The sequence below is a fragment of the Callorhinus ursinus genome, unplaced genomic scaffold (assembly GCF_003265705.2).
Source record: "Callorhinus ursinus isolate GAN/ISIS: 27379988/994484 unplaced genomic scaffold, GSC_fseal_2.0 scaffold39, whole genome shotgun sequence".
Taxonomy (NCBI): domain Eukaryota; kingdom Metazoa; phylum Chordata; class Mammalia; order Carnivora; family Otariidae; genus Callorhinus; species Callorhinus ursinus.
This window is the reverse complement of record NW_027397101.1, coordinates 3,433,995-3,460,912: the sequence shown is the minus strand read 5'-3', so window position 1 is coordinate 3,460,912 and position 26,918 is coordinate 3,433,995. Positions and strand designations below refer to the sequence as shown.

General features: G+C 39.8%; 1 protein-coding gene across 7 annotated transcripts in view; it reads left to right on the top strand.

Annotated features, from left to right (window-relative positions):
• TUT7 (terminal uridylyl transferase 7) overlaps positions 1-26,918 on the top strand; it is a 65,767-nt gene that overhangs the window by 13,140 nt on the left and 25,709 nt on the right. For all 7 annotated transcript variants that reach the window (XR_003204388.2, XM_073880682.1, XM_073880683.1 and 4 more), the window contains exons 9-17: positions 54-180; positions 1,660-1,779; positions 15,613-15,750; positions 18,498-18,678; positions 20,068-21,155; positions 21,538-21,688; positions 23,513-23,599; positions 24,156-24,256; positions 26,149-26,206. Coding sequence is in view for 6 of the 7 variants with exons in the window: in XM_073880682.1 (XP_073736783.1) it covers positions 54-180; positions 1,660-1,779; positions 15,613-15,750; positions 18,498-18,678; positions 20,068-21,155; positions 21,538-21,688; positions 23,513-23,599; positions 24,156-24,256; positions 26,149-26,206 (2,051 nt within the window). In the remaining variant the exon portion in view is untranslated. The remainder of the gene's footprint in view (positions 1-53; positions 181-1,659; positions 1,780-15,612; positions 15,751-18,497; positions 18,679-20,067; positions 21,156-21,537; positions 21,689-23,512; positions 23,600-24,155; positions 24,257-26,148; positions 26,207-26,918) is intronic.

The following is a 26,918-nucleotide window of genomic DNA, read 5'->3' as shown; positions in this document are numbered from 1 at the left end:
TCTTTCTCTTTTTCTTTCCCAACCCCACCCCTTACCCACCCACCCACCCCCAGTGGTCTTCTTTGTAAAGTGAGTGCAGGAAATGAAAATGCTTGTTTGACGACAAACCATTTAACTGCCCTTGGAAAACTTGAATCAAAGCTGGTTCCTTTGGTGATTGCCTTTAGGTACTGGGCAAAGGTAGGTTTGAGTTCTTTAAATGTGTGAGCACATTCTACATACGCATAAAAGCATGCTTTGATTTTTTGCTTGGTTAATCTTAAACGTTTGGATGCATATTTATAGACAAGAGAGTAGGCATCTGAGTATCGGAACAGAAATTTTAATATCTGCAGAAAGGAAAATTTAGTGTTTCTGTTTCACTGTTACAGTATTGCTGAAAAGATCAAAATGACTTATAGTGCTTATTAAAAATCAGATTGTGGGTCAAGTGTAGGGTATGGCCCAAGAATTTACATTCTAACTAGTTTCCCAGTGTGCTTCTTAGGCACAGGAAAGTTTGAGAGATACCATTTCTTTTTTTTTTTTTTTTTAACTATTTATTTATTTGACAGAGAGATAGAGAGCACAAGTAGGCAGAGGGAGAGGGAGAAGCAGGCTCTCCACTGAGCAGGGAGCCAGACGTGGGGCTCAATCCCAGGACCCCGGGATCATGACCTGAGCCAAAGGCGGCCGCTTAACCGACTGAGCCATCCAGGCGCCCGGAGAGATACCATTTCTAATCATGTACCCAGAGACTCCAAAAAATGGAAGCCACTCTCTTCTCATACTTATATTTCTCAATATTTATTAGAGCATTTAGTATTTCCTTAAAACTTAAGGTCCCATCATGATTATAAAATTGAGATTCTATGTAGGTACTTTAGAGAGAAAAGCTAGAGCTTTACTGATTATGTCAGTAACAGGGGCGCCTGGGTGGCTCAGTCTTGGTTAAGTGTCTGCCTTCAGCTCAGGTCATGATCCCAGGGTTCTGGGATCGAGCCCTGCATCGGGATCCCCTGCCTCTCTCTCTGCCTGCCGCTTTCCCTGCCTGCATGCATGCACTCTCTCCCTCTCTCTCTCTCTGACAAATAAATAAATAAAATCTTAAAAAAAAAAAAGTTACAGTAGTAACAATATATAGTTCCTATTGCTCCTGTCCAGGATAAGCAGAGGATTGCACCAGGCTTAACCAGGTGAATTGATAATTACAATACACTGTCGTCTGAAAGCTGCTTCCCACTTCATCACTAAGTAGGCTATGCTTTTTAAATTGTTATTCCTGTTGGTGCTAATGAGTTTGCCTACATTCTTTCCCCAATCACCTTTCTGGGCAAAGCATGAATTTTCACGGCAGTAGGTTCAGATGAGGGGACCATTAAACTGAGCAGAGCCAGTTGGCTTGCACTTGGGATTGAACCATCATTTTGATTTCACTAACAAGCATTTTAATCGAGTTGAGTGGATTTGCTGTGGATGTCAAAAAAAGAAATAACAAATATTAGATTAAAAATTTGAAATTAAAGTTGCCACTCACCATCACAATATGTGGTTGCTCCAAAAGTTTATGGAAGTTTTATTTTTTGTCACTGTGGTATTTTATAAAAGGTTTTAGAACAAAATATATAAATGATAGGTTGGTACAAAAGAATGCTTATCCTTTTTTTCTCTCATTTGTAGCTTTGCAGTATAGATCGCCCTGAAGAAGGAGGTTTGCCGCCTTATGTGTTTGCCCTGATGGCCATTTTCTTTCTTCAACAAAGGAAAGAACCTCTTCTCCCCGTTTATCTAGGATCATGGGTATAAAACTTTTTTTGCTTATATCTCTGATACTAATTTTATTCCAGGGCCACAATTGCTTACACATAATTTCAAAGTCTAAAAACTTAGCCAGAACGGACATGAATTTATTTATCCTACTAATATGAATATTCATGCCTCTCACTGCTGAAATATTAGTGTATTTGCCTACAAGATGCTGGTGTGTACTCTGCTGGGGATAGGATTACTTTTCTAAACTGAAAAAGCTCTTAATTTGCGAAACACATAGAATCCTGAGGGTTTTAAACAAGACAATGTGAACCTGAATTAAATTTATCCTTTGGTACATACTTCCTCTGGGTATAATTAGATACTTAAATTTACAAGTCACCTCCAGACAGACTGTATGAAGCATTTGGTTGCTGTAACTTACTTTCTGTTTCTAGTCTTTGAGCTCTCTGCATTCCCCATTCCCTGTGAAACAAAAGAAAATAGAAGTATTGAGATTGCTAGTTATACTGCAAGATGCAGAATGTTGTCGTCACCTCTCGAATAATATTTTGGTGTTTAAGATGAGTTAGAATTCAGTAATATGACCACTCTTTTTCTGCATAAGTTAAAGTTGATTTATGTAAATAGTAGGGTTAAAGAAGTCTCTGTCTCAAAGTCAAAATAATACTCTTCTCATCCTTTTGGAAATCTCACTTTTAAATCCTAGGTGTTTATCTTGATAAAAATCTTACATGTATACTTAATGTATAAAAAGTCTCACTTGGTAAAAAGCTTATTTTGGCACATATGGTATTGTAACCACCTTTCTTCTTACCATACACAGGATTCTCATCATTTAAGGAGGATTTTTTCTACAGCAGTAGCTTAATTATGAGTATATGCCAAAAATATATGATTATAGGGAACATTTTTTCCTTTGTACTTAATATATTGAGTATTGAGCAAGGACCTTTATGTGCAGGGTCCTAGGAACAAAGACCAAAGCAGAATGAGCGCCTTGTAAACTCTGTCCTGGCACAGGGATCACAGTTCGCTGTGCGTCCCAGTGGCCTGAAGGGCACTCTCTTTGTGCTTGTGGCACTGAAATGAAAGAATGCAGGGCCCCAGCGGGTGTCTGCTAGATAGCTGTCCTGGTGGACAGAAGAGAGAACAGTCAATCCTTAGCTGATAAATAACCCTTTCCATCAGACCCAGAAGGGCCTGTGAAGGTCTTTAAGGTTTTCCTTTCACTTTAATCCAGCAGAGACAGGAGTTTAGGATGGGACCAAACCAGTTAGATTCCTGTGCCCAAGAGGGCCTTTGTATGTGTTCCCATACTCACTGTTGTCTTAGTGAGATCTACCTTTTCTGGTGTCCTGGTCACCTCTGAGTAGTCATCTGTCACTGATGTGAGGATGCAGGAAAAAGGATGTTTCTATTCTGGTGATGTGGTTCTCCTCAGGATTCACTTATGAATACCCTATTCTATGGCCAGTGTATTCTAGGCAGTGGTACTGGACATTCTCTAAAGTGACATTGAATTTGCTTTTGATTACACCATTTGTTCATTTAAGATTTAATGACAGAAACAGGGATGTGGTGGGCAAAAATGGATTGAATTCTGTGATCAAATAAGGTACACTCAACTGCCTGAACCAAAATGATCTACAGTTTTCAGTATTTTAAACTCGTCAGGCATCAATGCGAAAGTCTTACCAGTAAATGCTAGAAACTTCTGCTAGAGTCATAGAAATATAAAGCAAGTGTGGGAAAAGAAATGAAATTCACTATTTAATTAAATTCACTTATTGGTGCCAGAAATTTTACATCATTATTTCTGTACAAAATGCATTGAAGATTCCAAAATTATGTTTATAAGAGTATCTAAACTTAATTCCTTCAAAATCTTTAAAGCACTGTGTATGTTTGTCATTTTACCTGGCCCTGAAGGGAATACACAGATGAATAAGATGACATTCCCGGTCAAGAAGTTTAGGATATCATGGCTCTGTGCCCTCATCTCTCTTCAGAGAGCCCTAAGCCAATCTACGCTAGCCTGTTCCACGTGGGCGGGGTTTAAGCCTCAGCCGGGGGCTGTCCTCGCTGACCTTTTACTCCCATGTATTGTTACTAGACTTCGATTTGGCTAAAAGTTAATCATAACGAGTTGCGACTGATGAATTGGCTTAACCCTGTCCTCTCAGCATCTTTCATCCCTACAACAGTATTTTACTAGCCTCCTAGTAGTTATTCTTTGGAATCTGCCTTATTTTGGATTATATAGATTTAGCTTTTAGCAGTTATTTACCCATGAAGGATGCCAGGTAGTATAGTCGAAAGAAGAGTAGTCTAAAGTTTGCTAGCCCTACGATTCCTCCAGATTTTGTCACTTACACATATCCTATGACCTTCAGCAAGTTATTTATTTTCTCTGAGCCTTGGAGTCCTCATCTGAAAAATTCTGAAATGAGATCATGAATGTAAAGCTCCTGAACCAAGGCAGGAGAACAGCTGTAGTTCTTTTCCCCCTCAACGGAAAGTCAAGTTCTACTTATGATGTGGAGGTACAACCTCCTAACCAAGTGACCCTTGTATAAGTAACAGCTATAAATTCTCAACAAAACACAAGAAAACAACAAGGGGTAGACTCTGAAGACTGAACAAGCACAAGCAGACTTTGGAGAGAAGTCAAACTTTGGAGCAAGTGTCCAACACATAGCAAGTTTCTGTTCTTCTGTGGCTTTACCCTAAAGGCACATACCTCTGATAGCAAAACCAGTCCTCTCTGGCCAGAGGAACTAGTGCCACCAGATAAAGGGGGAAAACCCGGAAGGGAAAGATACTGAGAATTGGAACCCTTAATTCTCCCGAACCAGTCCAGTCTGTCCTATAAGGAGCTTGGAAGTCATCACTCTGTCTTCAAAAAAAGAGAGGAAAAAAAAAAACTGAACAAACTGAAAATCAACAACTCTTCTTAGAGCCATCAGAGAGTTGAGGTCACAGGGAAAGCCACTGCCCCCAGGATTCGAGAGACAGGCAAATACAGCAAATTATAACTTGTTAGAGCAGAAGCCCAGGAACAGAGCCAATACCAGGGTAGGAGGGCTTAGACTGTGGTTCTGGAGGCTCAGTCTGGGCAAGCCTGAGAGTGAAAAATAGCAGGGGTGCCAGCCTTAGGGAACGTCCCAATGATTTCACAGGTTCTGTCCCAGGAACCCCCACCAGGTTCTCAAAGAAGATCCAAGAAAAAAATCCCCTTGTGCTTTTGGCAGGGTGAGAAAAAAAGTCACCATTTTGAAATATGCCCAGAACATGCTATTCTCCTAAACAAAAACCTGCCTTCAAGGGAAACTTTTTTTTTTTTTACCTGGGCCTAACTGACCTGGGGAAAAGAAAAATTACCCAACTCTAGCCCCGTGCCTGAGCCTTCCTGTCTTCCTTAGGTGGGGAGGATTGAAAAGCATCTTGTCAAGGTCACAATCCAGGACCACAGGCTCACTAAAAGACTGACACCTGATCATAGGACTATAGAATGCTTCCCCTCCCCCAGACCTTACCACATTATTAGGGCTCCTGCATAAAACGGGGTAAAATGGAAAGACCTCAGTTCACAAGAAATCTTTTGGGAAACCCAAAAACAACAGGGAAGACAAAAACAAGGACACCAGAGAAAGTTTTAGCCTCTTGACATCTACAGCTACAACAATCAGTAAACATAGCCGAACTCCTAATAAATAAAACTTCACACTAAAGGCCTTTCTACCTCAGTTCCTTTTACCGAGTACATATATCCAGCTTGCTTTTTTTTTTTTTAAGATTTTATTTATTTAACAGAGAGAGCATGAGCATGCACAAGCAGGCACAAGCAGGCAGAATGGCAGGCGGAGGGAGAAGTAGGCTCCCTGCTGATCAGGGAGCCCCATGTGGGGCTCTATCCCAAGACCCTGGGATTATGACCTGAGCCGAAGGCAGACCCTTAACCAACTGAACCCCCTAGGCGCCCCTATATCCAGCTTTCAACAAGAAAATTACAAGTCATACTAAAAGGCAAAAAAACATAGTTTAAAGAGACAGAGCAAGTATTGGAATTATCAGACCAGGAAATTAAAACAACTAGGATTAATATGCTTAGGGCTCAAATGGAAAAAATGGACAACATGCAAGAACAGATGAGTAACACAACTTGAGAGATGGAAGCTCTAAGAAAATCAAAAGGAAATACTAGAAATAAAGTCTGTAACAGAAATGAAGAATGCCTTTGATGGATTCATCAGTAGGCTGGACACAGATGGGGGAAAGAATCATGCTTTCTTCAACAGAAACTTCCCAAACTGAAAAACGAGGAGAAAAAAAAAAAAAGATGGAACAGAATATCTAAGAACTGCAGGACAATTACGAAGAGTTGTATGTATTATGGGAGTATCAGAAGAAGAAAAAGAAAGGAACAGAAGAAATAATTTGGAATAATGACAGAATTTTCCAAAATTAATGACACACTTCTAAAACACACATGTAAAGCAGACTAAAAACAGGCTTAAGGCTTAAGGCTTAAAAAAATGAACTGAGATCAGAATTGCCGTCCACCAGAGAAGAGACAGTCTGCAGTTTTTGTAGTCCAGTTAATTACCTACAAAAGTATCAACATGTTTTGGAGTAACACAGAGAATCCAAAATTTGCATAATACAATATAGGATCACAGTATCCAGAATGCAATCTAAAATTAATATATGAAGAACAAGGAAAATGGGACCCACTCTCAAGGGAAAAGGAAAAGAGAAAAATCCAGTTGCCAAACCAAGATGCCCCAGATGTGGGAACTCTGAAAGACTAAAAGAGTTATTGGGGCGCCAGTAACACAAAAGAGTTATTGGTGGCTCAGTCGTTAGGCGTCTGCCTTCGGCTCAGGTCATGGTCCCAGGGTCCTGGGATCGAGCCCCGCATCGGGCTCCCTGCTCCGCGGGAAGCCTGCTTCTCCCTCTGCCCCTCCCCCTGCTGTGTTCCCTCTCTCGCTGTGTCTGTCTTTCAAATAAATAAATAAAATCTTAAAAAAAAATAAAAGTTATTAATAAGTATGCTCCATGAGATAAAGGAAACATATTTGCAATAAATGAAGAGATAGGAAGTATCAGCTGGAGAAATAGAAAATGTAGAGAAGCAAGTGGAAATTTTAGAAGTGAAAAATCCATTATTTTTAAATAAAAAGTTTACTGGATGGACATAGCAGAATGGAGGTGACATAAGAGTCCGTGAAAGTGAAAATAGATGAATAGAAATTAATCTGAAGAAGAAAAAGAAAAATATTTGGAAAAAATAACCTCAGGGACTTAGGGACAATTAAAAGAAAAAATGTAACCTGTGGGTAATTTGAGTCCCAGGAGGAGAGGAATAAGAGGATGGGACAGGAACAGAGCCAGAAACTTCCCAAATTTGATCAAAGATTTATAGACTCGGTAAGGTGAAGAAACCTCAAATAAGATAAATTCAAAGAGAAGCATGGGGAGCACATGATAGTCAAAACCAAAAATAAAGTGCAAAACGTAAAAGCAGGCAGAGAAACACCTTACCTAAATGAACAATGATTTGACCAACTACGCATCAGAAACCAGTGATTGATTAATCATTTCATAATGTGTATGCATATCAAATCATCAGATTATGTACCTTAAACACATGCAATATACCAGTTTTTGTCAATTATACTAATAAAGCTGGGGGGGGGGAATTAAAGTCAAACTAAAGCTCTACAATACCAGATGAGATCAATTTTAAGAGAAGAAATGTTACCCAAAGACAAAAAGGGACATTTCATTATGATAGGGTCAATTCATCAGAAAGACAAAACAATCTTAAATGTTTGTGTCTATTAAGAGAGCACCAAAAACATGAGCCAAAAATTGACAAAATCTAGCCCATCAGAGTAAGAAATTATAACACCCCCTCAGCAGGTGACTAATGTATTAGCTAAACAAAACGTAAGTGAAGATTTAGGGGATTTGATAGACACTATTGACAACAACCTGGATCTAGATTTGTGGAACATTACACCCAACAGCTGCAGAATGCATATTTTTTTTTCAAGTGCATATTGTGCTTTCATCAAGGTAGACCATATGCTGTTTTAAAAAGAAGTTTCAATGCATTTTAAGAGATTGAAATCATATTCTTTGACCACAATGGAATTAAATTAGAAATAATAATGGCAATATATGTAGGAAAATCATACGTATTTGGAAACTAAACAGTGTACTTACAAATAATCCATGGGTCAAAGAACAAATCACACAGGAAATTAGAAATATTTTGAACTAAATTTTAATAAAAACACAGTACCTCCAAATTTGTGAGATGCAGCTAAATTAGTGTTCACAGGTAAATTTATAGGTTTGAATGCTTAAATTTAAAATAAGAATGGTCTAAAGTCAGTCACCTAAAGTTTCACTGCAAGAAGCCAGAAATGAAAGAGCCACATAAACCCAAAGTAAGTTCTTATTTTTTTAAAGATTTTATTTATTCATTTTAGAGAGAGAGCACGAGCATGAGCAGAGGGGCAGAGGGGGAGAGACAAGGACAAGCAACTCAGGCTGAGCAGGAGCCTGAGGCAGGGCTCAATCTCACAACCCTGAGATCATGACCTGAGCTGAAATCAAGAGTCAGATGCTCAACTGACTGAGCCACCCAGGTGTCCCAACCCAAAGTAAGTTTTTGAAGAAAGGAAATATTAAAGCTAAGGGCAAAATCAATAAGGAGAAAATAGACTAACAATAGACAAAACAAGGCCAACTGTTTGATCAGTAATATATGCCCCTGGTAGACTCATGAGAAAAGAAGAAAGAACACAGTATCATATGATCTCACTGTTATGAGGAATTGTTAATCTCAGGAACAAACTGAGGGTTGCTGAAGTGGTGGGGGGTAGGAGGGGTGGGGTGGCTGGGTAATAGACATCGGGGAGGGTATGTGCTGTGGTGAGCACTGTGAATTGTGCAAGACTGTTGAATCACAGACCTGTACCTCTGAAACAAATAATACATTTTATGTTAAAAGAAGAAGAAGATAGGAGGAAGGGAAGAATGAAGGGGGGAAATTGGAGGGGGAGACGAACCATGAGAGACTATGGACTCTGAGAAACAAACTGAGGGTTCTAGAGGGGCGAGGGGTGGGGGGATGGGTTAGCCTGGTGATGGGTATTAAAGAGGGCACGTTCTGCGTAGAGCACTGGGTGTTATACGCAAACAATGAATTATAGAACACGCCATCAAAAGCTAATGATGTATGGTGATTAACATAATAAAAAGGAAAAAAATAATAAGTTAACTTACTAGATAGAAAATTTTGAATGTACAACAACAAAAAAGAATTCCTCATATCAGTGAGATTGTATGATACACGTCTTTCTCTGATTGACTTATTTCGCTCAGCATAATACCCTCCAGTTCCATCCACGTTGTTGCAAATGGCAAGATTTCATTCCTTGTGATGGCTGTATAATATTCCATTGTGTATATATACCACATCTTCTTTATCCATTCATCTGTTGATGGACATCTTGGCTCTTTCCATAATTTGGCTATTGTGGACATTGCTGCTGTAAATATCGGGGTCCACGTACCCCTTTGGATCACTACATTTGTATCTTTGGGGTAAATACCCAGTAGTGCAATTGCTGGGTCATATGGTAGTTCTATTTTCAACTTTTTGAGGAACCTCCATACTATTTTCCAGAGAGGTTGCACCAGCTTGCATTCCCACCAACAGTGTAGGAGGGTTCCCCTTTCTCCGCATCCCCGCCAACATCTGTCGTTTCCTGACTTGTTAATTTTAGCCATTCTGACTGGTGTGAGGTGATATCTCATTGAGGTTTTGATTTGGATTTCCCTGATGCCGAATGATGTTGAGCACTTTTTCATGTGTCTGTTGGCCATTTGAATGTCTTCTTTGGAAAAATGTCTGTTCATGTCTTCTGCCCATTTCTTGATTGGATTATTTGTTCTTTGGGTGTTGAGTTGGATCAGTTCTTTATTTTGGATACTAGCCCTTTATCTGATATGTCATTTGCAAATATCTTCTCCCATTCTGTCGGTTGTCTTTTGGTTTTGTGGACTGTTTCTTTTGCTGTGCAGAAGCTTTTTATCTTGATGAAGTCCCAACAGTTCATTTTTGCCCTTGCTTCCCTTGCCTTTGTCAGTGTTTCTAGGAAGAAGTTGCTGCGGCTGAGGTCGAAGAGGTTGCTGCCTGTGTTCTCCTTTAGGATTTTGATAGACTCCTGTCTCACATTTAGGTCTTTCAACCATTTGGAGTCTATTTTTGTGTGTGGTGTAAGGAAATGGTCCAGTTTCATCCTTCTGCATGTGGCTGTCCAATTTCCCTAACACCATTTGTTGGAGAGACTGTCTTTTTTCCATTGGACATTGTTTCCTGCTTTGTCGAAGATTAGTTGACCATATTTCTGGGCTCTCTATTCTGTTCCATTGATCTATGTGTCTGTTTTTGTGCCAGTACCATACTGTCTTGATGATGACAGCTTAGTAATAGAGCTTGAAGTCTGGAATTGTGATGCCGCCAGCTTTGCTTTTCTTTTTCAACATTCCTCTGGCTATTTGGGGTCTTTTCTGGTTCCATACAAATTTTAGGATTATTTGTTCCATTTCTTTGAAAAAAGTGGTTGGTATTTTGATGGGGATTGCATTAAATGTGTAGATTGCTCTAGGTAGCATTGACATCTTCACAATACTTGTTCTTCCAATCCATGAACATGGAACGTTTTTCCATTTCTTTGTGTCTTCCTCAATTTCATTCAGGAGTATTTTATAGTTTTCTGAGTACAGATTCTTTGCCTCTTTGGTTAGATTTATTCCTAGGTAACTTACGGTTTTGGGTGCAGTTGTAAATGGGATTTACTCCTTAATTTCTCTCTTCTGTCTTGTAGTTGGTGTATAGGAATGCCACTGATTTCTGTGCATTGATTTTATATCCTGCCACTTTACTGAATTCCTGTATGAGTTCTAGCAGTTTTGGGGTGGAGTCTTTTGGGTTTTCCACATAAAGTATCATATCATCTGCAAAGAGTGAGAGTTTGACTTCTTCTTTGCCGATTTGTATGCCTTTGATTTCTTTTTGTTGTCTGATTGCTGTGGCTAGGACTTCTAATACTATGTTGAACAGCAGTGGTGATAGTGGACATCCTTGCCTTGTTCCTGACCTTAGGGGGAAAGCTCTCAGCTTTTCCCCATTGAGAATGATATTTGCTGTGGGTTTTTCCTAGATGGCTTTTATGATATTGAGGTACATGCCCTCTATCCCTATACTCTGAAGAGTTTTGATCAAGAAAGGATGCTGTACTTTGTCAGATGCTTTTTCTGCATCTACTGAGAGGATCATATGGTTCTTGTTCTTTTCTTTGTTAATGTATTGTATCACATTGATTTGTGGATATTGAACCAGCCTTGCAGCCCAGGGATAAATCCCACTTGGTCGTGGTGAATAATCCTTTTAATGTACTGTTGGATCCTATTGGCTAGTATTTTGGTCAGAATTTTTGCATCCGTGTACATCAAGGACATTGGTCTGTAATTCTTTTTGATGGGGTCTTTGTCTGGTTTTGGGATCAAGGTAATGGTGGCCTAATAAAGCGAGTTTGGAAAGTTTCCTTCCATATCTATTTTTTGGAACAGTTTCAGAAGAATAGGTATTAATTCTTCTTTAAATGTTTGGTAGAATTGCCCTGGGAAGCCATCTGGCCCTGGGCTTTTGTTTTTTGGGAGATTTTTGATGACTGCATCAATTTCCTAAGTGGTTATAGGTCTGTTCAGGTTTTCTATTTCTTCCTGGTTCAATTTTGGTAGTTGATACATCTCTAGTAATGCATCCATTTCTTCCAGATTATCTAATTTGCTGTCATATAGTTGCTCATAATATGTTCTTAGGTTTGTATTTCTTTGGTGTTGGTTGTGATTTCTCCTCTTTCATTCATGATTTTAATTATTTGGGTCATTTCTCTTTTCATTTTGCTAAGTCTGGCCAGGGGTTTATCAATCCTAAGAATTCTTTCAAAGAACCAGCTCCTAGTTTCGTTGATCTGTTCTACTGTTCTTTTGGTTCCTATTTCATTGATTTCTGCTCTGATCTTTATTATTTCTCTTCTCCTGCTGGGTTTAGGCTTTATTTGCTGTTCTTTCTCCAGCTCCTTTAGGTGTAGGGTTAGGTTGTGTATTTGAGACCTTTCTTGTTTCTTGAGAAAGGCTCGTATTGCTATATACTTTCCCCTTAGGACCGCCTTTGCTGTATCCCAAAGATTTTGAACAGTTGTGTTTTCATTTTCATTGGTTTCCATGAATTTTTTTTAATTCTTCTTTAATTTCCTGGTTGACCCATTCATTCTTTAGTAGGATGCTCTTTAGCCTCCATGTATTTGAGTTCTTTCCGACTTTCCTCTTGTGATTGAGTTCTAGTTTCAAAGCACTGTGGTCTGAAAATATGCAGGGAATAATCCCAATCTTTTGGTACCAGTTGAGACCTGATTTGTGACCTAGGATGTGATCAATTCTGGAGAATGTTCCATGGGCACTAGTGAAGGATGTGTATTCTGTTGCTTTGGGATGGAATGTTCTGAATATGTCTGTGAAGTCCATTTGGTCCAGTGTGTCATTTAAAGTCTTTATTTCCTTGTTGATCTTTTCCTTAGATGATCTGTCCATTTCAGTGAGGGGGGTGTTAAAGTCCCCCACTGTTATTATATTGTTGTCAATGTGTTTCTTTGCTTTTGTTATTAATTGCCTTATATAATTGGCTGCTTCCATGTTAGGGGCATAGGTATTTACAATTGTTAGATCTTCTTGTTGGATAGACCGTTTAAGTAGAATATAGTGTCCTTCCTCATCTCTTATTACAGTCTTTGGTGTAAAATCTAATTTGTCTGATATAAGGATTGCCACCCCAGCTTTCTTTTGGTGTCCCTTAGCATGGTAAATGGTTTTCCACCCCCTCACTTTCAATCTGGGGGTGTCTTTGGGTCTAAAATGAGTCTCTTGCAGACCGCATATCGATGGGTCTTGTTTTTTAATCCAGTCTGATAGCCTGTGTCCTTTGATTGGGGCATTTAGCCCATTTACATTCAGGGTAACTAGTGAAAGATAGGAATTTAGTGCCATTGTATTGCCTGTAAGGTGACTGTTACTGTATATTGCCTGTGTTCCTTTCTGGTCTATGCTGGTTTTAGGCACTCTCTTTGGTTAGAGGACCCCTTTCAATATTTCTTGTAGGGCTGGTTTTGTGTTTGCAAATTCCTTTAGTTTTTGTTTGTCCTGGAAGTTTTTTATGTCTCCTTCTATTTTGAATGACAGCCTAGCTGGATATAGTATTCTTGGCTGAATATTTTTCTCATTTAGTGCTCTGAAGATATCATGCCAGTCCTTTCTGGCCTGCCATGGATAGGTCTGTTGCCAATCTAATGTTTCTACCATTGTCAGTTACATATCTCTTGTCCTGAGCTGCTTTCAGGATTTTCTCTTTGTCTCTGAGACTCGTAAGTTTTACTATTAGATGTCGGGGTGTTGACCTATTTGTATTGATTTTGAGGGGGGTTCTATGTGCCTCCTGGATTTTGATGCCTGTTTCCTTCCCCAAATTAGGGAAGTTTTCTGCTATAACTTGCTCCAGTATACCTTTCTTGCCCCCCTCTCTCTTTCTTCCTCTTCTGTGATCCCAATTATTCTAATGTTGTTTCATCTTATGGTATCGCTTATCTCTCGAATTCTGCCCTTGTGATCCAGTAGTTGTTTATCTCTCTTTTTCTCAGCCTCTTTATTCTCCATCATTTGGTCTTCTATATCACTAATTCTCTCTTCTGCCTCATTTATCCTAGCAGTCAGAGCCTCCATTTTTGATTGCACCTCATTAATAGCCTTTTTGATTTCGACTTGGTTAGATTTTATTTCTTTTATACTCCAGAAAGGGTTTCTCTAGTAACTTCCATGCTTTTTTCAAACCCAGCTAGTATCTTTAAAATCGTCATTCTGAACTCTAGTTCTGACATCTTACTAATGTTTGTATTGATTAGGTCCCTGGCAGTCGGTACTGCCTATCCAAATATGTAGAGGAAGTACTGGTCATTACAATAAGAAAGAAAATAAAAAGTCATAAAGACCTGAAAGGGAGAAGTAGAAGTTTCTCTATTTCAGATAACATGATGGTTTACATAGAAAATCCTCAGAAAACTACAAAACCAGTTCTAGAGCTTAGTTAGTTAAATTTAGTATGAGCATAGAATACAAAGATGATATCCTAAAAAATTTGTATTTTTATATATTAGCAACATTTAAAAATGGTTTTGAAAACTTCCATTAATAATGCTGCTTGAAAACATACACTAATTAAGAATAAATTTACAAAAGATGTGTAAGACTTCCAACTTGAACAATAGAACATTACTGTGAAAATTAAATAAGAACATAGATAAATGTAGAGACATACCAAGTCTGTGGATTGGAAGCATTGGATACTGTTTTCAACAAAAGGGCATAAGCATTTCATTGGGGGAAAGTCTTTTCAACAGCTGATCCTGGCGAATCTAGATATTCATAAGGAAAAAAAATAGGAACATCAATCCTTAACCTCCCAACATCCGCCAAAATTAACTCAAAATAGATCAAAGATTTAAATGTAGAAGTTAAAATTATCAAATTCCCTGTGCATCTGGGTGGCTTAGTTGGTTAAGCGTCTGCCTTTAGCTCAGGTCATGATCCCAGGTTCCTGGGATTGAGCCCCTTGTCGGGATCCCTGCTCGGTGGAGAGTCTGCCGCTCCTTCTCCCTCTGCCTCTCCCTCAACTCATGCTCTCACGCACTCTCAAAATAAAATAATCAAATTCCCAGAAGAAAAAGGAAAAAAAATCTTTGCAGCCTGAGGGTGGGCAAGGATTTCTTAGGTAGAGCCCTAAAAGCACAAGCCAGCCAGGGAGTGTGGCTCCATGGTTGTTAGGAGAGGAGTCTTTAAAGCAGAGGGAGTAGCAGTCTGAGCCAGGTGGATGTATCGAGAAGATGGGACAGAGAAGTGGCAAAGGGCCAGATTACGTAGGTTCTTTCTAAGCCCTGGAAGGGACTGAATTTTATCCTGAGTAAGAAGGAAACCATTGTGAGCAGGCGAAATGAAATGATGGCTTATGTTTTAGAAGGATCACTCTGTGTACTAAACCAAAAAAGTAGTCCCATTTGATGTGGAAATAAATTTGAGAAACAGGATACCGCATCCAGACCCCACACCATGACTCATTAGCTACATTAACCAGTTTAAAGGCTATGAGTAAGCCCACTGCACAATAAAGAAACCTGTTCAACTTTGTTCCACATTTCTTAGACCTTTTGAGCCCAGACTGTGTTCTTTAGCAGTTGGCATCTCAGCAACATCAATAGAAAGTTTTTTACATTGAGCATTCCCTGTGTGCCATATGCTGTGTCAGTGGTTTGTGTCCATTATTTCATGTCACAACTATCTCATGGAGGAAGTTCTAGTGTAACCCATTTTTACAGAAACCTGAGACCAGGAGGAAGGTACTGACTGAAAGTCTCACAGCCCCACAAGGGAGCCGAGGTTAGGGCCTGTGCAGTTTTACTCCAGAACCTGTGGCTTTGGGCCTAGGCCGTGTTACCTTCTCTTAGACTGTTTACTGAAGAATTATCTCACAAAATCACCATTTCTTTTGCAAGTGAAAACCTTGTTTTTTACTTTAAAAAAAAATTTTTAAATTAAGAGATGTCTCAGTCCATAAACTGATACCTTTTCTGTTTTCAATGGGCTATGTTTTCATTTCTTCCAGGGTTAATACACTCTGGTTGCTATAAAATCCTTTCTACCTCATAATAATAGTATATGTCTAATTTTTCCTAGATTGAAGGATTCTCATTAAACAAACTAGGGAACTTCAACCTTAAAGATGTTCAAAAAGACACCGTGGTCTGGGAATACACTGACAATGCCGCTGGGGATGCAGACACACCAAAAGAAGTACCTGTTAAAAGGGGACAGGTCTGTTCTCTCTCATTGTTCATTTTGCCATTTATATTTGATTTCATTGTTAATTGTGGAGTCTGTGAGTTAATCAGTCCTCCTCTCATCCGTCAACTATCTTAACTCTTTCATGGATGTTTCATTCCCTAGTTTGTTCAGTCCTTGAAATAGACAAGTAATGAGAGAAGGTAAAATTCAGATCACTGAATCCAAAGTGAAGAAGTATTCGATATAATGTATTTCAGTGTCCTCATCAGTACCATTAGGGGGAGGCGGGGAAATTTATGCACAAGGGGAGAATTGCCACTGAAATTTCAAACAAAACTGAGCAATGTAATTATACTAGAAATAAGAATAGGAATCTGCCCCAAATTGGTGTATGGGCCCTGACTCCACGACCTTCCCTGTAACTGTCTGGGATGAAATGGTAGCAATACCCACAAAGGACTTCTGAGACCAGGATTCTAGTCCTCGCTCTACTCGAACAAGTCCTGTCGCTCCTCAGGTCCATGCCTAAAATGGGGAAATGGTGATGAATCATAGATTCTCCAGTTGTGTTTTCTCGAATCCTTGAGCGCTGGAGAGAGAAGGGAGGTGGTGCCATTCAACCCCTGTTGCCACCAGAACACCACCACTCTTTTCCCTTTTCTACTTCGGGTTCATATCCCAGTTCTCCCACGTCCTGGCTGTATGTCCATGGGCAAGTGACTTAATCTTCTTGGGCCCCAGTTTCCTCACCTAAAAATGGAGATGATATTGGTACCCTCTCATAGGGTCATTGGCTTCTAGAATGCTTAACTCAGTGCCAAGCGAGTAGCAAACTCTCAGTAAATGTTAGTTGCCGGGTTTTTTTGTTTTTGAAAAAGAAAGCGTTCCCTACTTTAAAAGAATAAAAACAATAATGAAAAACAGCTTAAGTACCACTAGTCTAGATATGTCCAAAGTTTTGTAAGTTCCATATTGTGGTATTATCAAGTCATCTCAGTGAGATGCTTCAGAGCCCTTAGTGATGCTGAATAAGGCTTATGGATAAAGAGGTGAAATTTAATGAGGCTTTCAATTTCTGGGGGTTTTCTTTGTGTCCTCAACTACAGTGTTCGGGACCCAGATAACTTCCGTTTACAGGCAGTTCTGCTTTGTAAATCTACCTGATGACTTTATCATACTTGACAGAATACTTGTGGTCAGGATTTAGTGATTAATAAAATACTATACCACTTGTTTTGAAGCTCAGTATAATAAAGCATGTTGCACAACAGATTTGTATACCTGAGAAGGAAAAACTGTTGCTGTAAGCCCAAGCAAATACTCGATGTTTACATTTTCATGCTATTTGGAGAGATCAGTCATGCTACCACTTCAGAAATGAAGACCTAGATAGGGTCGAGATTGATTGCATGGCGAAGTACCGGGATCGAGACACATTGTTCTCGTTCTGCCACTGACAAGCAGTGGGACCTTTGACAAGTCATGTCAACTGTATGGGCTTAAGTTTTCTCTTGTAACTTAGGGAAGTTGAGCTGGATTACCTCTCAAGAGCATCTTACCGTTGTGACATTATGTTTCAATGATAAATGGATTTCTTGTACTTGAAAGACTGTGTCTAAGTGAAAGAATACAGAGAGCAACCAAATCTGCCGGATGCTTTCCCTTGTTTCTCATTTAATCCTCATAACTATCCTGTGTTATAGGTGGTACCATCCCTACTCTGCAGATAATGATAGCGACCATTTTTTGAACATGTGTGCCAGGCACTGTGCTAAGCTCTTTACAGACATTCTCTCACTCAGTCCTCCCAACAACCCTCTGAGGTGGGTACTGTAATCCCCATTGTTCAGATGAGGAAACTGAGCCTTAGACAGCATAGAGCCTGGCCAGGATCATACGTGGCTAGTACATGGCAGAGTTGGATTTCAAGCCTAAAGTGTCCCATTGCAAAACCAGTTCCGTTAGCCACTATGCTGTCATGCCGACTGAGAGTGAAGAGGCTAAGTCCAAGAGCAGTTAAGAGCTATGAAGTGGCGGAGTCAGTTTTTGGACTCTTTTGTTGCTATTCTAGATCCTATGCACCTTCTAGTATATTCCATCACAGTATATTCCAGTTTGTCGAGAGTCAGTGAATGTAAAACCGGCATCAATTTCTGATATCAAGAGTTACTTGACTTTGGGGCGCTGTAACAGCATGAGACTCTTGATCTCAGGGTCATGAGTTCAAGTCCCACGTTGGGCATAGAGATTACTTAAATAAATAAACCTTAAAAAAAAAAAAAAGTTGACTTTAAAATCATTTGTCCCTAGCAGATTCAGTGAGCTTATGTAGCTTCCCAGAGCAAATGAAAGGAGTGTTTTGCCTTTTGCTCTCTGCCTATAGCTGCCGCCCATTTTTGTGTGTGTAAGTGTAAACGTGCCCTCCAGTGGCAGCGCCAGGGAGAGCTCCGTGCTGAGAGTAGCAATCCAGGCACGTTTTTCTCCACCTGTCATTAAGGCTTCAAAACAAGGAGTGCCACCTGGTTGCCTAAAATTGCCTGTCTGCTTCTGTGATGATGGTTAGATTTTAACATGCTCTCATCCCAGGAGTGCAGGGTAGGAATGCCATTTTCCCACCAACGAAATATAACCTAGATGTGATTTACCTAGATGGATTGTCAAATTCCTGTCTTTGCTAAGGTTTTTCAGATTTTTTGTAATTTGCTTGAATGATCTCTAGTTTCTCAGATTGTGCTGACATCTGGACTAACCTGTGTGTTTCTCTTTGCTGTTAATAGGTATCATTAATATTTGATTTCAAGCACGTCCCATCAGTTCCAGTTGGGCAGCTCTGGGTGGAAATGCTTCGATTCTATGCTTTAGAATTTAATTTGGCTGATTTAGTGATCAGTATTCGTGTCAAAGAATCTGTATCTCGGGAATCAAAGGATTGGCCCAAAAAGCGCATTGCCATTGAAGGTATCTCAAAATGTTTATCTTTAATTCCCTTTTTTTTTAAGGTACCAGTCTAACCGCATGCTTTTTACTTCATTCTCCTTTCAGCCTCCACACGTAATGTAGGCCTGACCCTGAAAGTGAAATAGTTAGAATCTTGCATGTGTAACTGTGGTCATTCCAAGGGACCAAACTGTTCATCCTGGGTTTTTTTAAGCACTGCAGTAAAACGTCTTAGTTGAAAAAAAAAGCTAAAACAGTGGCTGGCTGAGTCCTTGCTTTCTTTATAAATTGCTTAACAACTTAAACGCTTATACAGAGTTTTCCCCCACCCCATGATGTGTGAATCCCCCTTTCCTCTTTACTGTTCTCCTTGTGCTGGATTTTTAGATTCAGTCCTTTCCTGGATTGTTGTTATCATTTAGTTTTACAAAGGTGAGAAAATACTTTTTCTCATGAAAAATAATTCTTCATTGGATTCCTCTTCATAGAAAGAGGGGCTGATTATTATTGGAATATCTACAGTAGCATTTGGAACTGATTCATGAAAACACTTTTTCTAGCGAAGGCTCATTTAACTAAAACCATTGTATGAAAGACTCGCTGATGTGCCCTGTAGACTACATTAAATGGACTAGCTCTTCTCATCTTTGCAAAGTCAGGAGGTTGAAACCCCTCTAGAAATCTGAATTCTCCTCCTTCAAATAACTTAAAGAACCTCCTAAATGGAATTCTCGTATTTTTGCTTGATTTTTTTCAAGCTTTATATTGCATAAGAGGGGTTTTTTTTTTTTTTTTTGCATTTTGCATAAATTCTGTGTGCAGTCATGGGGATCTCACATTTTTAAACCCTCCCCTGCAGTTTCTCTGGCACAGCTCTTCTGGCCAATTGCCTAACCTGCTGGAGTTCTAGGGGAGGAGAAAAGATTGAGAGAAGTGGTGTCTCCTCCTGGTGCCTCCCTCTCGCCCCTGAATTCAGTCCAGCCAGTTCAGTGATGGGGCTTCCCAGGGCAGAAGAGTGGAGGTAAGCTCTACACACCACAGGGCCTGGCTGAGTGGGGAGGCAGAGCACTCAGCAGAGCCTGGAGGGAAGTCCTCACTTCCCCAGGGCACAAAAGCACACTAATGACACCTTTTTTACCTCCACAGTCACAGAACAAAATAGGGAAGGGGTATTGGTTCAGAACAGAATGGGTGCTCTTCATAGAGCAGACGTTTAAGAAAACATTTCTCTTTGTTCTTAAACTACACCTTTCTTATTCCCCATCCCCAGTTTTTTAAAAAGCATACAAGATTCATGCTAAACTTTAGTATCGTTTGGTTGTCTGTTTTTATCTACAGCAGGCTAATTTTTTAAAACGTGAAATAGAAATGTATGAAGTGGTGGATTTTTCTTTCTTTTTTTTGTTACAGATCCCTACTCAGTTAAAAGAAATGTGGCAAGGACTCTAAATAATCAACCCGTGTTTGAATATATACTTCATTGTTTAAGGACAACGTATAAGTATTTTGCTCTTCCACACAAAATTACAAAATCCAGCCTTCCAAAGCCTCTGAGTACTGTCACATGTCTTTCTGAACATTCTAAAGAGGTAGCCAAGCATGACCCGGCTGCGCAAGCAAAAGATGATAAACTCAAAAGCTCAGTTTTGGCTCAGGGGCCAGGTGCTGCCAGTTCGACTGCAGATACCTACATGGTACAGCCACTGACTCTTAAAGAGACTGCTGAAAGCTTTGGAAGCCCCCCAACGAAGGAAATGGGAAATGCGCATGTCAGTGTCCACCTGGAAAACCCAGACTGTTTCAAGGCAGGGGCCAGTTGTGATGAGTTTGAGGATATTAAAGGACACCCTCAAGAAACAGAAAGTGAAATTGGGAGAGAGGGCAGGCATCCTTTGACTGCCGATGATCAGGGTTTAAGGAGCAGCAGACATCGAGAGCTTGTCATCTGTGGCAGCACACAAAATAATGAGACAGAGAGCACTTTGGATTTAGAGAGCTTCCAAAATCCTGCAGCCAAAGAGTGTGATGGATTCACTACTTCAGAGGACAAGGTTGACATTGACGAAGAAGGCGTAGAAGGTGCTAATGATCTTGAAGATGCTCTAAGCCACTTCAGCCCTTCAAGACAGGGCCACACATCAGGAATCATTCATTCCGATGAAGAGGAGGAGGAGGAGGAGGAAGAGGAGGATGACGAAGAACCCAGGCTGTCCGTTACCCGAAGGGAAGATGAGGACGACTTGGCTAATGAAGAGGAGTTAGAAAATACGTACCCGGGGTCAGGGGATGAGGATGCCCTGTCTGAGGAGGAGGATGAAGTGGGAGGGTCTGCTAAGTACAAAGACTTGAGAGAAGGTGGGACACCTGCAGATGGGGCTCTACTGATGGAATTTAATAAGATCTGTCTTAAAGAAGAAAGTGCATGTGAGGAAAGCTCAACTGTGGCTCAGTCTGATTTCTTCTATGAATTTAGTAAACTCACGTTCACCAAAGGCAAGGTAATCAGTGCCACTCCCAGAACTAAGAGACACTGAACAGTTTTAATGCATGTAGTTTTAATTCTTGTGTACTAGCACAGAGCCCTCCCCTGTCTAGGTGGTAGTGAGGAGTTGGTCTTACACTCCAGTGCAGCTGCTCCATCTCTTTCCCTCAGACCCATGCAAATTTGCTTTGGAGAAAGGGAATGCTCTTGGTAGTGGAAATTACTGCCTTTGTCTCCTGAGTATCCCAAAAGATGTCCCTGTTTGGAGTGACTGCGTATTATTTTTATTCCTTTGGAAAGTCAGAGTAGACTATGGACTTTTAAAAAACTGATTCAGGACCCCTTTATTTGGCAGAGTTGTATATTATGTCTTGTTTTACTTTGCCACCTTCCTGCAGTCTCCTACGGTTGTGTGCAGCTTATGCAAACGAGAAGGTCATCTCAAGAAGGACTGTCCCGAAGACTTCAAAAGAATTCAGCTGGAACCTTTGCCACCACTGACACCCAAATTTTCAAATATCTTAGATCAAGTTTGCATCCAGTGTTATAGTAAGTTAATAACATTTCATTTGTCCGAATATTGCATTGACATTTGCTTAAGAGTCCTCTGAATCACTGACCTGTTAGCTCCATCACTGGGACCGGGTCTGTTCCATTCTCCACCGTGTCAACAGAGCTCTATGTACTGCCTGTTCCAGTTGAGACCCACAGTAAACAATTGTTGAAGGAAAGACAGGGAAGGAGGGAGGATCTTTTAAGTCTAACGTTGGAGTACTAGCATTCCCAACTGGTGTTCCTTGAACGGTTTTCCTAAGTGAAGTTAATAGTATTTCATGGCAAGAAGTACTCCAAGTAGGGAATGAGTGTACCCTCGGCTCCCTGCTGGAGAGATTTGCAGGGCACGTTAGCATAATAAAGGCCTTGAGAAATGTTATGGAAAAGAACCTATTTAACTCTTTATCCCAGCATTTCCAAAACTTGAGCATAAAATACTTTAACACTAATTAATAGACCCCTAACAGCCCTTTGAGGAATACCAGTTCCGGGAAGCAGTGGTAGACAGAGAGTTAAAGTTAAAGGGAGAACACTGAGGAGAGGCAGGCCGCTGTTGAGATGAACTTGGTGCATCACAGTGTCAGAAGACCCTTACTTGTTAACCAGTGACTGAGTCGCTTTTAAACCTTTTTGGAGGTTATAAGCTATGAAAGGAAACTAGATTCCCCTTAGAAAATAAAATATATGCGCATGCTTACAAACTTCCGTGTTCACACTCTGGGGCAGTTCCCTGAGGGCTACCTTTATAGAACCCGGGGTTTATGAAACCTCAGAGCAGAACCATTGTTCAGATTTGTTTCTATTTCAGTAGCAGCTCCTGGGAACAGACTCTTTTCTTTCTTTCTTTCTTTCTTTTTTTTTTTTTCCATTATTTTTGGGGGGTATAATACAGTATTAATTTTTTATTTTTTTCCTTTTTTAATTTAAATTCAATTAATTAACATAGATTGTATTATCAGTTTCAGAGGTAGAGGTCAGTGATTCATTAGTTGCATATAATACTCAGTGCTCGTTATATCACGTGCACTCCTTAATGCCCATCACCCAGTTACCCCATCCCTACACCTCCCTCCCCTCCAGCAACCCTCAGTTTATTTCCTATGAGTCTCTTATGGTTTGGCTCCCTCTCTGACTTTGTCTTGTTTGATTTTTCCCTCCCCTTCTCCTATGATCCTGTTTTGTTTCTTAAATTCCACATGAGTGAGATCATGTGATAATTGTCTTTATCTGATTGACTTATTTCACTTAGCATAATAGCCTCTAGTTCCATCCACGTCATTGCAGATGGCAAGATTTCATTTTTTTGATGACTGAGTAGTGTTCTGTTGTGTGTGTGTGTGTGTCTGTCTCTCTCTCTCTCTCTCTATATATATATATATGACATCTTCTTTATCCATTCGTCTGTTGATGGACATCTGGGCTCTTTCCAGAGTTTGGCTCTCATGGACATTGCTGCTATAAACATTGGGGTGCAGGTTCCCCTTCAGATCACTACATTTGTATCTTTGTGCAATTGCTGGGTTATAGGGTAGCTCTATTTTCAGCATTTTTGAGGACCCTCCATGCTGCTTTCCAGAGTGGCTTACATTCCCACCAGTAGTGTAAGAGGGTGGGAACAGACTCTTTTCAAAGAAAGACATCCTCTATTTTATAGTACTAATGCTGTCTACCAAGAAGACATAAATTAGTTTAAAATTTAGACATAAAATTTAGTTTTCTTTTTAACTTGTTAGATTTTGTTTTATAAAAAATGATTTTTTCCCCAGAGAATGTGAACAATCTTTGTTTCTTAATGTTTTCTTTTTTTATTTTAAACAGAGGATTTTTCTCCAACTATTTTAGAAGATCAAGCTCGTGAACATATTCGTCAAAACCTGGAAAGTTTCATAAGACAGGAGTTTCCAGGTAAATAACTTTTTACCTTTAAGAAAAGAAAGGTAGGATGACCTTCCTTCAGAATGAGTACCTGTGTTATAAGCACATTAACTTTGAGAATGAGAAAGGATGGTGGTGGTGGGGATGGGGCTTTAGTTACCTTGTGGTGTCTGTTAACAGAAATCCCACACTGAGAAAGACAGTAGCAGTGTGGGATTTCTGTTAACAGACACCACAAGTGAAATTTCATTTTGTGTTATTTTTAAATCTCTAAAAAAGTGAATATTTAAAAAGCATTAATAAATATATTGATGTGATCCACATTTTCCTTGAAATATCCTTGCATTTAAGAATAAAGTTTGGCACTTGGTAATCTTTCACACCATATGCAGATTTTATTTATTTAAAGTAAATTTTGAGAGAAAAGTTTGTAATAAATGACTGGTTAATAAAAGAACATAATTATGATGAGATTCATATAGGATAGTTAACAACTGGGTATTGTTTATTCATGAGAGGGCCGTTTTAATCAGAAAATTAAATGTACTCAGGTAATTAGTTATTACTTTTCATATATCCCTAACAGGAACTAAATTGAGCTTGTTTGGCTCCTCCAAAAATGGATTTGGGTTCAAACAGAGTGACCTTGACGTCTGTATGACAATTAATGGACTTGAAACTGCAGAGGTACAGTGACCACATAAAACTTGAATTCGCTGTGGCAGTGTGATTTGACAGTCTTGACTGACAGTGCAGCTTGTAGTTTCCAAATTTATAAGTGCATATGATATGAAGTACATCATTTGGCACAGTCTCTCTGGTCAAATACTTAAGAATCTTAGAGGTAAACATGAGGAGGTACCAGGGCTTGTATTTTCAACCTATAGTACAAAGCGGATTTGAAAGCAGCCTGTGGGAACAGTACAAAAGCCAAACCAGCCCCTCCAGTGTCCATTGGCCAGTAGGCGGACTTTGATGCACACACCCACATAAGGCTTTTTGAAAAGTATTTTAGGAGGCAGGCAATGTGGTTTTCTGAGACTTGTTTAGCAGGCAGGCTAAATGTGGTACCATGATAAGAGCGCTAAATGTACAGTTCAGAGACCCAGATTCAAGACAAGCTTGGTTTCATATGTCCGTAAACATGTGGTCTTTGGTTGATAATCTATAAAAGGAAAGAGTACCTTCTGTTCCTCTTGCCTCAGGAGATTGTTGTGCACATCAGCTAGGATCATGTATGTCAGGAGTCAGCAGCGTATGGCCCACAGGCTAAATCCAGCCTACTGCCTGTTTTGTCAATACAGAGCACAGTCCCATCCCTCCATTCATGAAGTGTTGACAGCCTGTGCCTCACTCTATAACGACAGAGTCCAGTAGTTACAGCAGGGTCATACAGTTTGCAGAGCAGAAAAGATTTGCTAGCCCCTGACAAATATGAAGCCTTCATAAAATATAAAATACTACATAAAGGTATAAAGTCTGAGAATTGCAAAGTCCCTTTTATTTTTTTATTGTTTATTTTTTTAAGATTTTATTTATTTGACAGAGAGAGACACAGTGAGAGAGGGAACACAAGCAGGGGGAGTGGGAGAGGGAGAAGCAGGCTTCCTGCCAAGCAGGGAGCCCGATGCGGGGCTCGATCCCAGGACCCCGGGACCATGACCTGAGCTGAAGGCAGATGCCTGACGACTGAGCCACCCAGGCGCCCCTCTTTTTTTTATTTTTAACAACAGCCCAAACACTGTATAGCCAAATGAGTGAGCTGCTGTCACTCAAGATCTTTTTATGTCTTTCCTTACTTTCAAGTCTTTGTCTTTTGAGGATGTATCTGATTTGGGAAAAAATAGCCAAAAGTTATCTACCCTGAGTTTGGTGAGTAAAGAGGATAAGCAAGATTGGGTCCAGTATATGGAATTACCTAATTGTGCATTATCAATATTGAATTTTTACATGGCTTGGAAATGAGCTTTATGGGCATTTCTGAAGGAAAATTTCAAATACATTCTGGGATGTGTATAGCCATCAAAAGGGTTTATGTTGTAAAAGGTAAGCCCAGTGTTTTTAAGTATAATTTACTTGAAACATTTGTATTTGCTGGATGACTTTCATTTGTGCATTAGGCACAGTCCTATGGAGAGATCATCTGCGCTTAATCACTTTCCACAGCAGTTCCTCAGCTCTTAACTGAACTATAATGAAAGTCCACCCATAATTAATAAAATGGGGCACAGAAGCTCCTTCTTCTTTATTCTGGCACAGAGGGCCCTTCTGAATAACGGAGTTACATAGAGGGGAAAAATGGAGGTCCTTACTTGGACAATGGTTCAGACTTTTCTGGGGCATCTGATTTCAGCCTCTGTTGTACCTCCAAAAACAATTAGTAAATAGGGTCTATGGGAGTTTTTGTATCCTTAGGCTATTTCCTATGAATACTGACCAAGGCTTGCCTAAAAGGGAAAAATGTATATAGAATGAGTTGAAGTTAATATCATTATTTCTGAAGGTAATGGAAACTATCTGTAACCAGGTTTGGAACCTGTCTTCCCTTTTTGAGTCAGTATGTGCAATTTTTGTTGCAGGGGTTGGACTGTGTACGAACTATTGAAGAATTGGCAAGAGTCCTCAAAAAACATTCAGGTACCTCTGCAAATTTTGTCTAAAAATATTTTTGTCTTTATTAGTGTTTTGCATACTTAAAATTTATCAATGCCAATGAAACAGTATAGTAGGGCATCTATAGCACATTTGCAGTATCGGTGTCTTTAAAAAATTTTGTGTGATAAAGCATGATAAAGCATGAAAGACTGAGGTAATCATTGTGTGCATATTGTTGCCTAGCTTAGTTTTATTTCAAAACAAAGCATATACCATACAGGTAAGAAATTTTGGAAACCCGTTTTGCTGTATTGACTTGTATCCGTCCCAATGCTGCTGGAATCAGTGTGAAGCAGAGCGGAAAGCACTGGGGTTATGGAGTGTATTCGTAGCTATGCTGCTCGACAATTGTATGCAACCCTGAACAGTCATTTAACTCTACCTGATCTCTTTTTCTCTCACCAATAAATTTAGAAAACTGAGCTGGGGCACTTCTAAATATTTATAGCTGTAAAGTGTACAGATGCTGTACATTGTGCACAGTGCTGACATGCCATTAACATATTCTTTGGCTGTCAGGGACAGCTATGGATGCTATGAACAGTGGGAATAATGTGGTTCAGCAAATTTCTGTGCTAGGAGCTAGGAATGAAGGTGAACACAGTATGGTCTGTAATCCCACAACACTTCCATGGTCTGTCCATGCGATGCTGCCTTTTATCTCAATCAAGAGTAGACTTAACATTAACGTCAT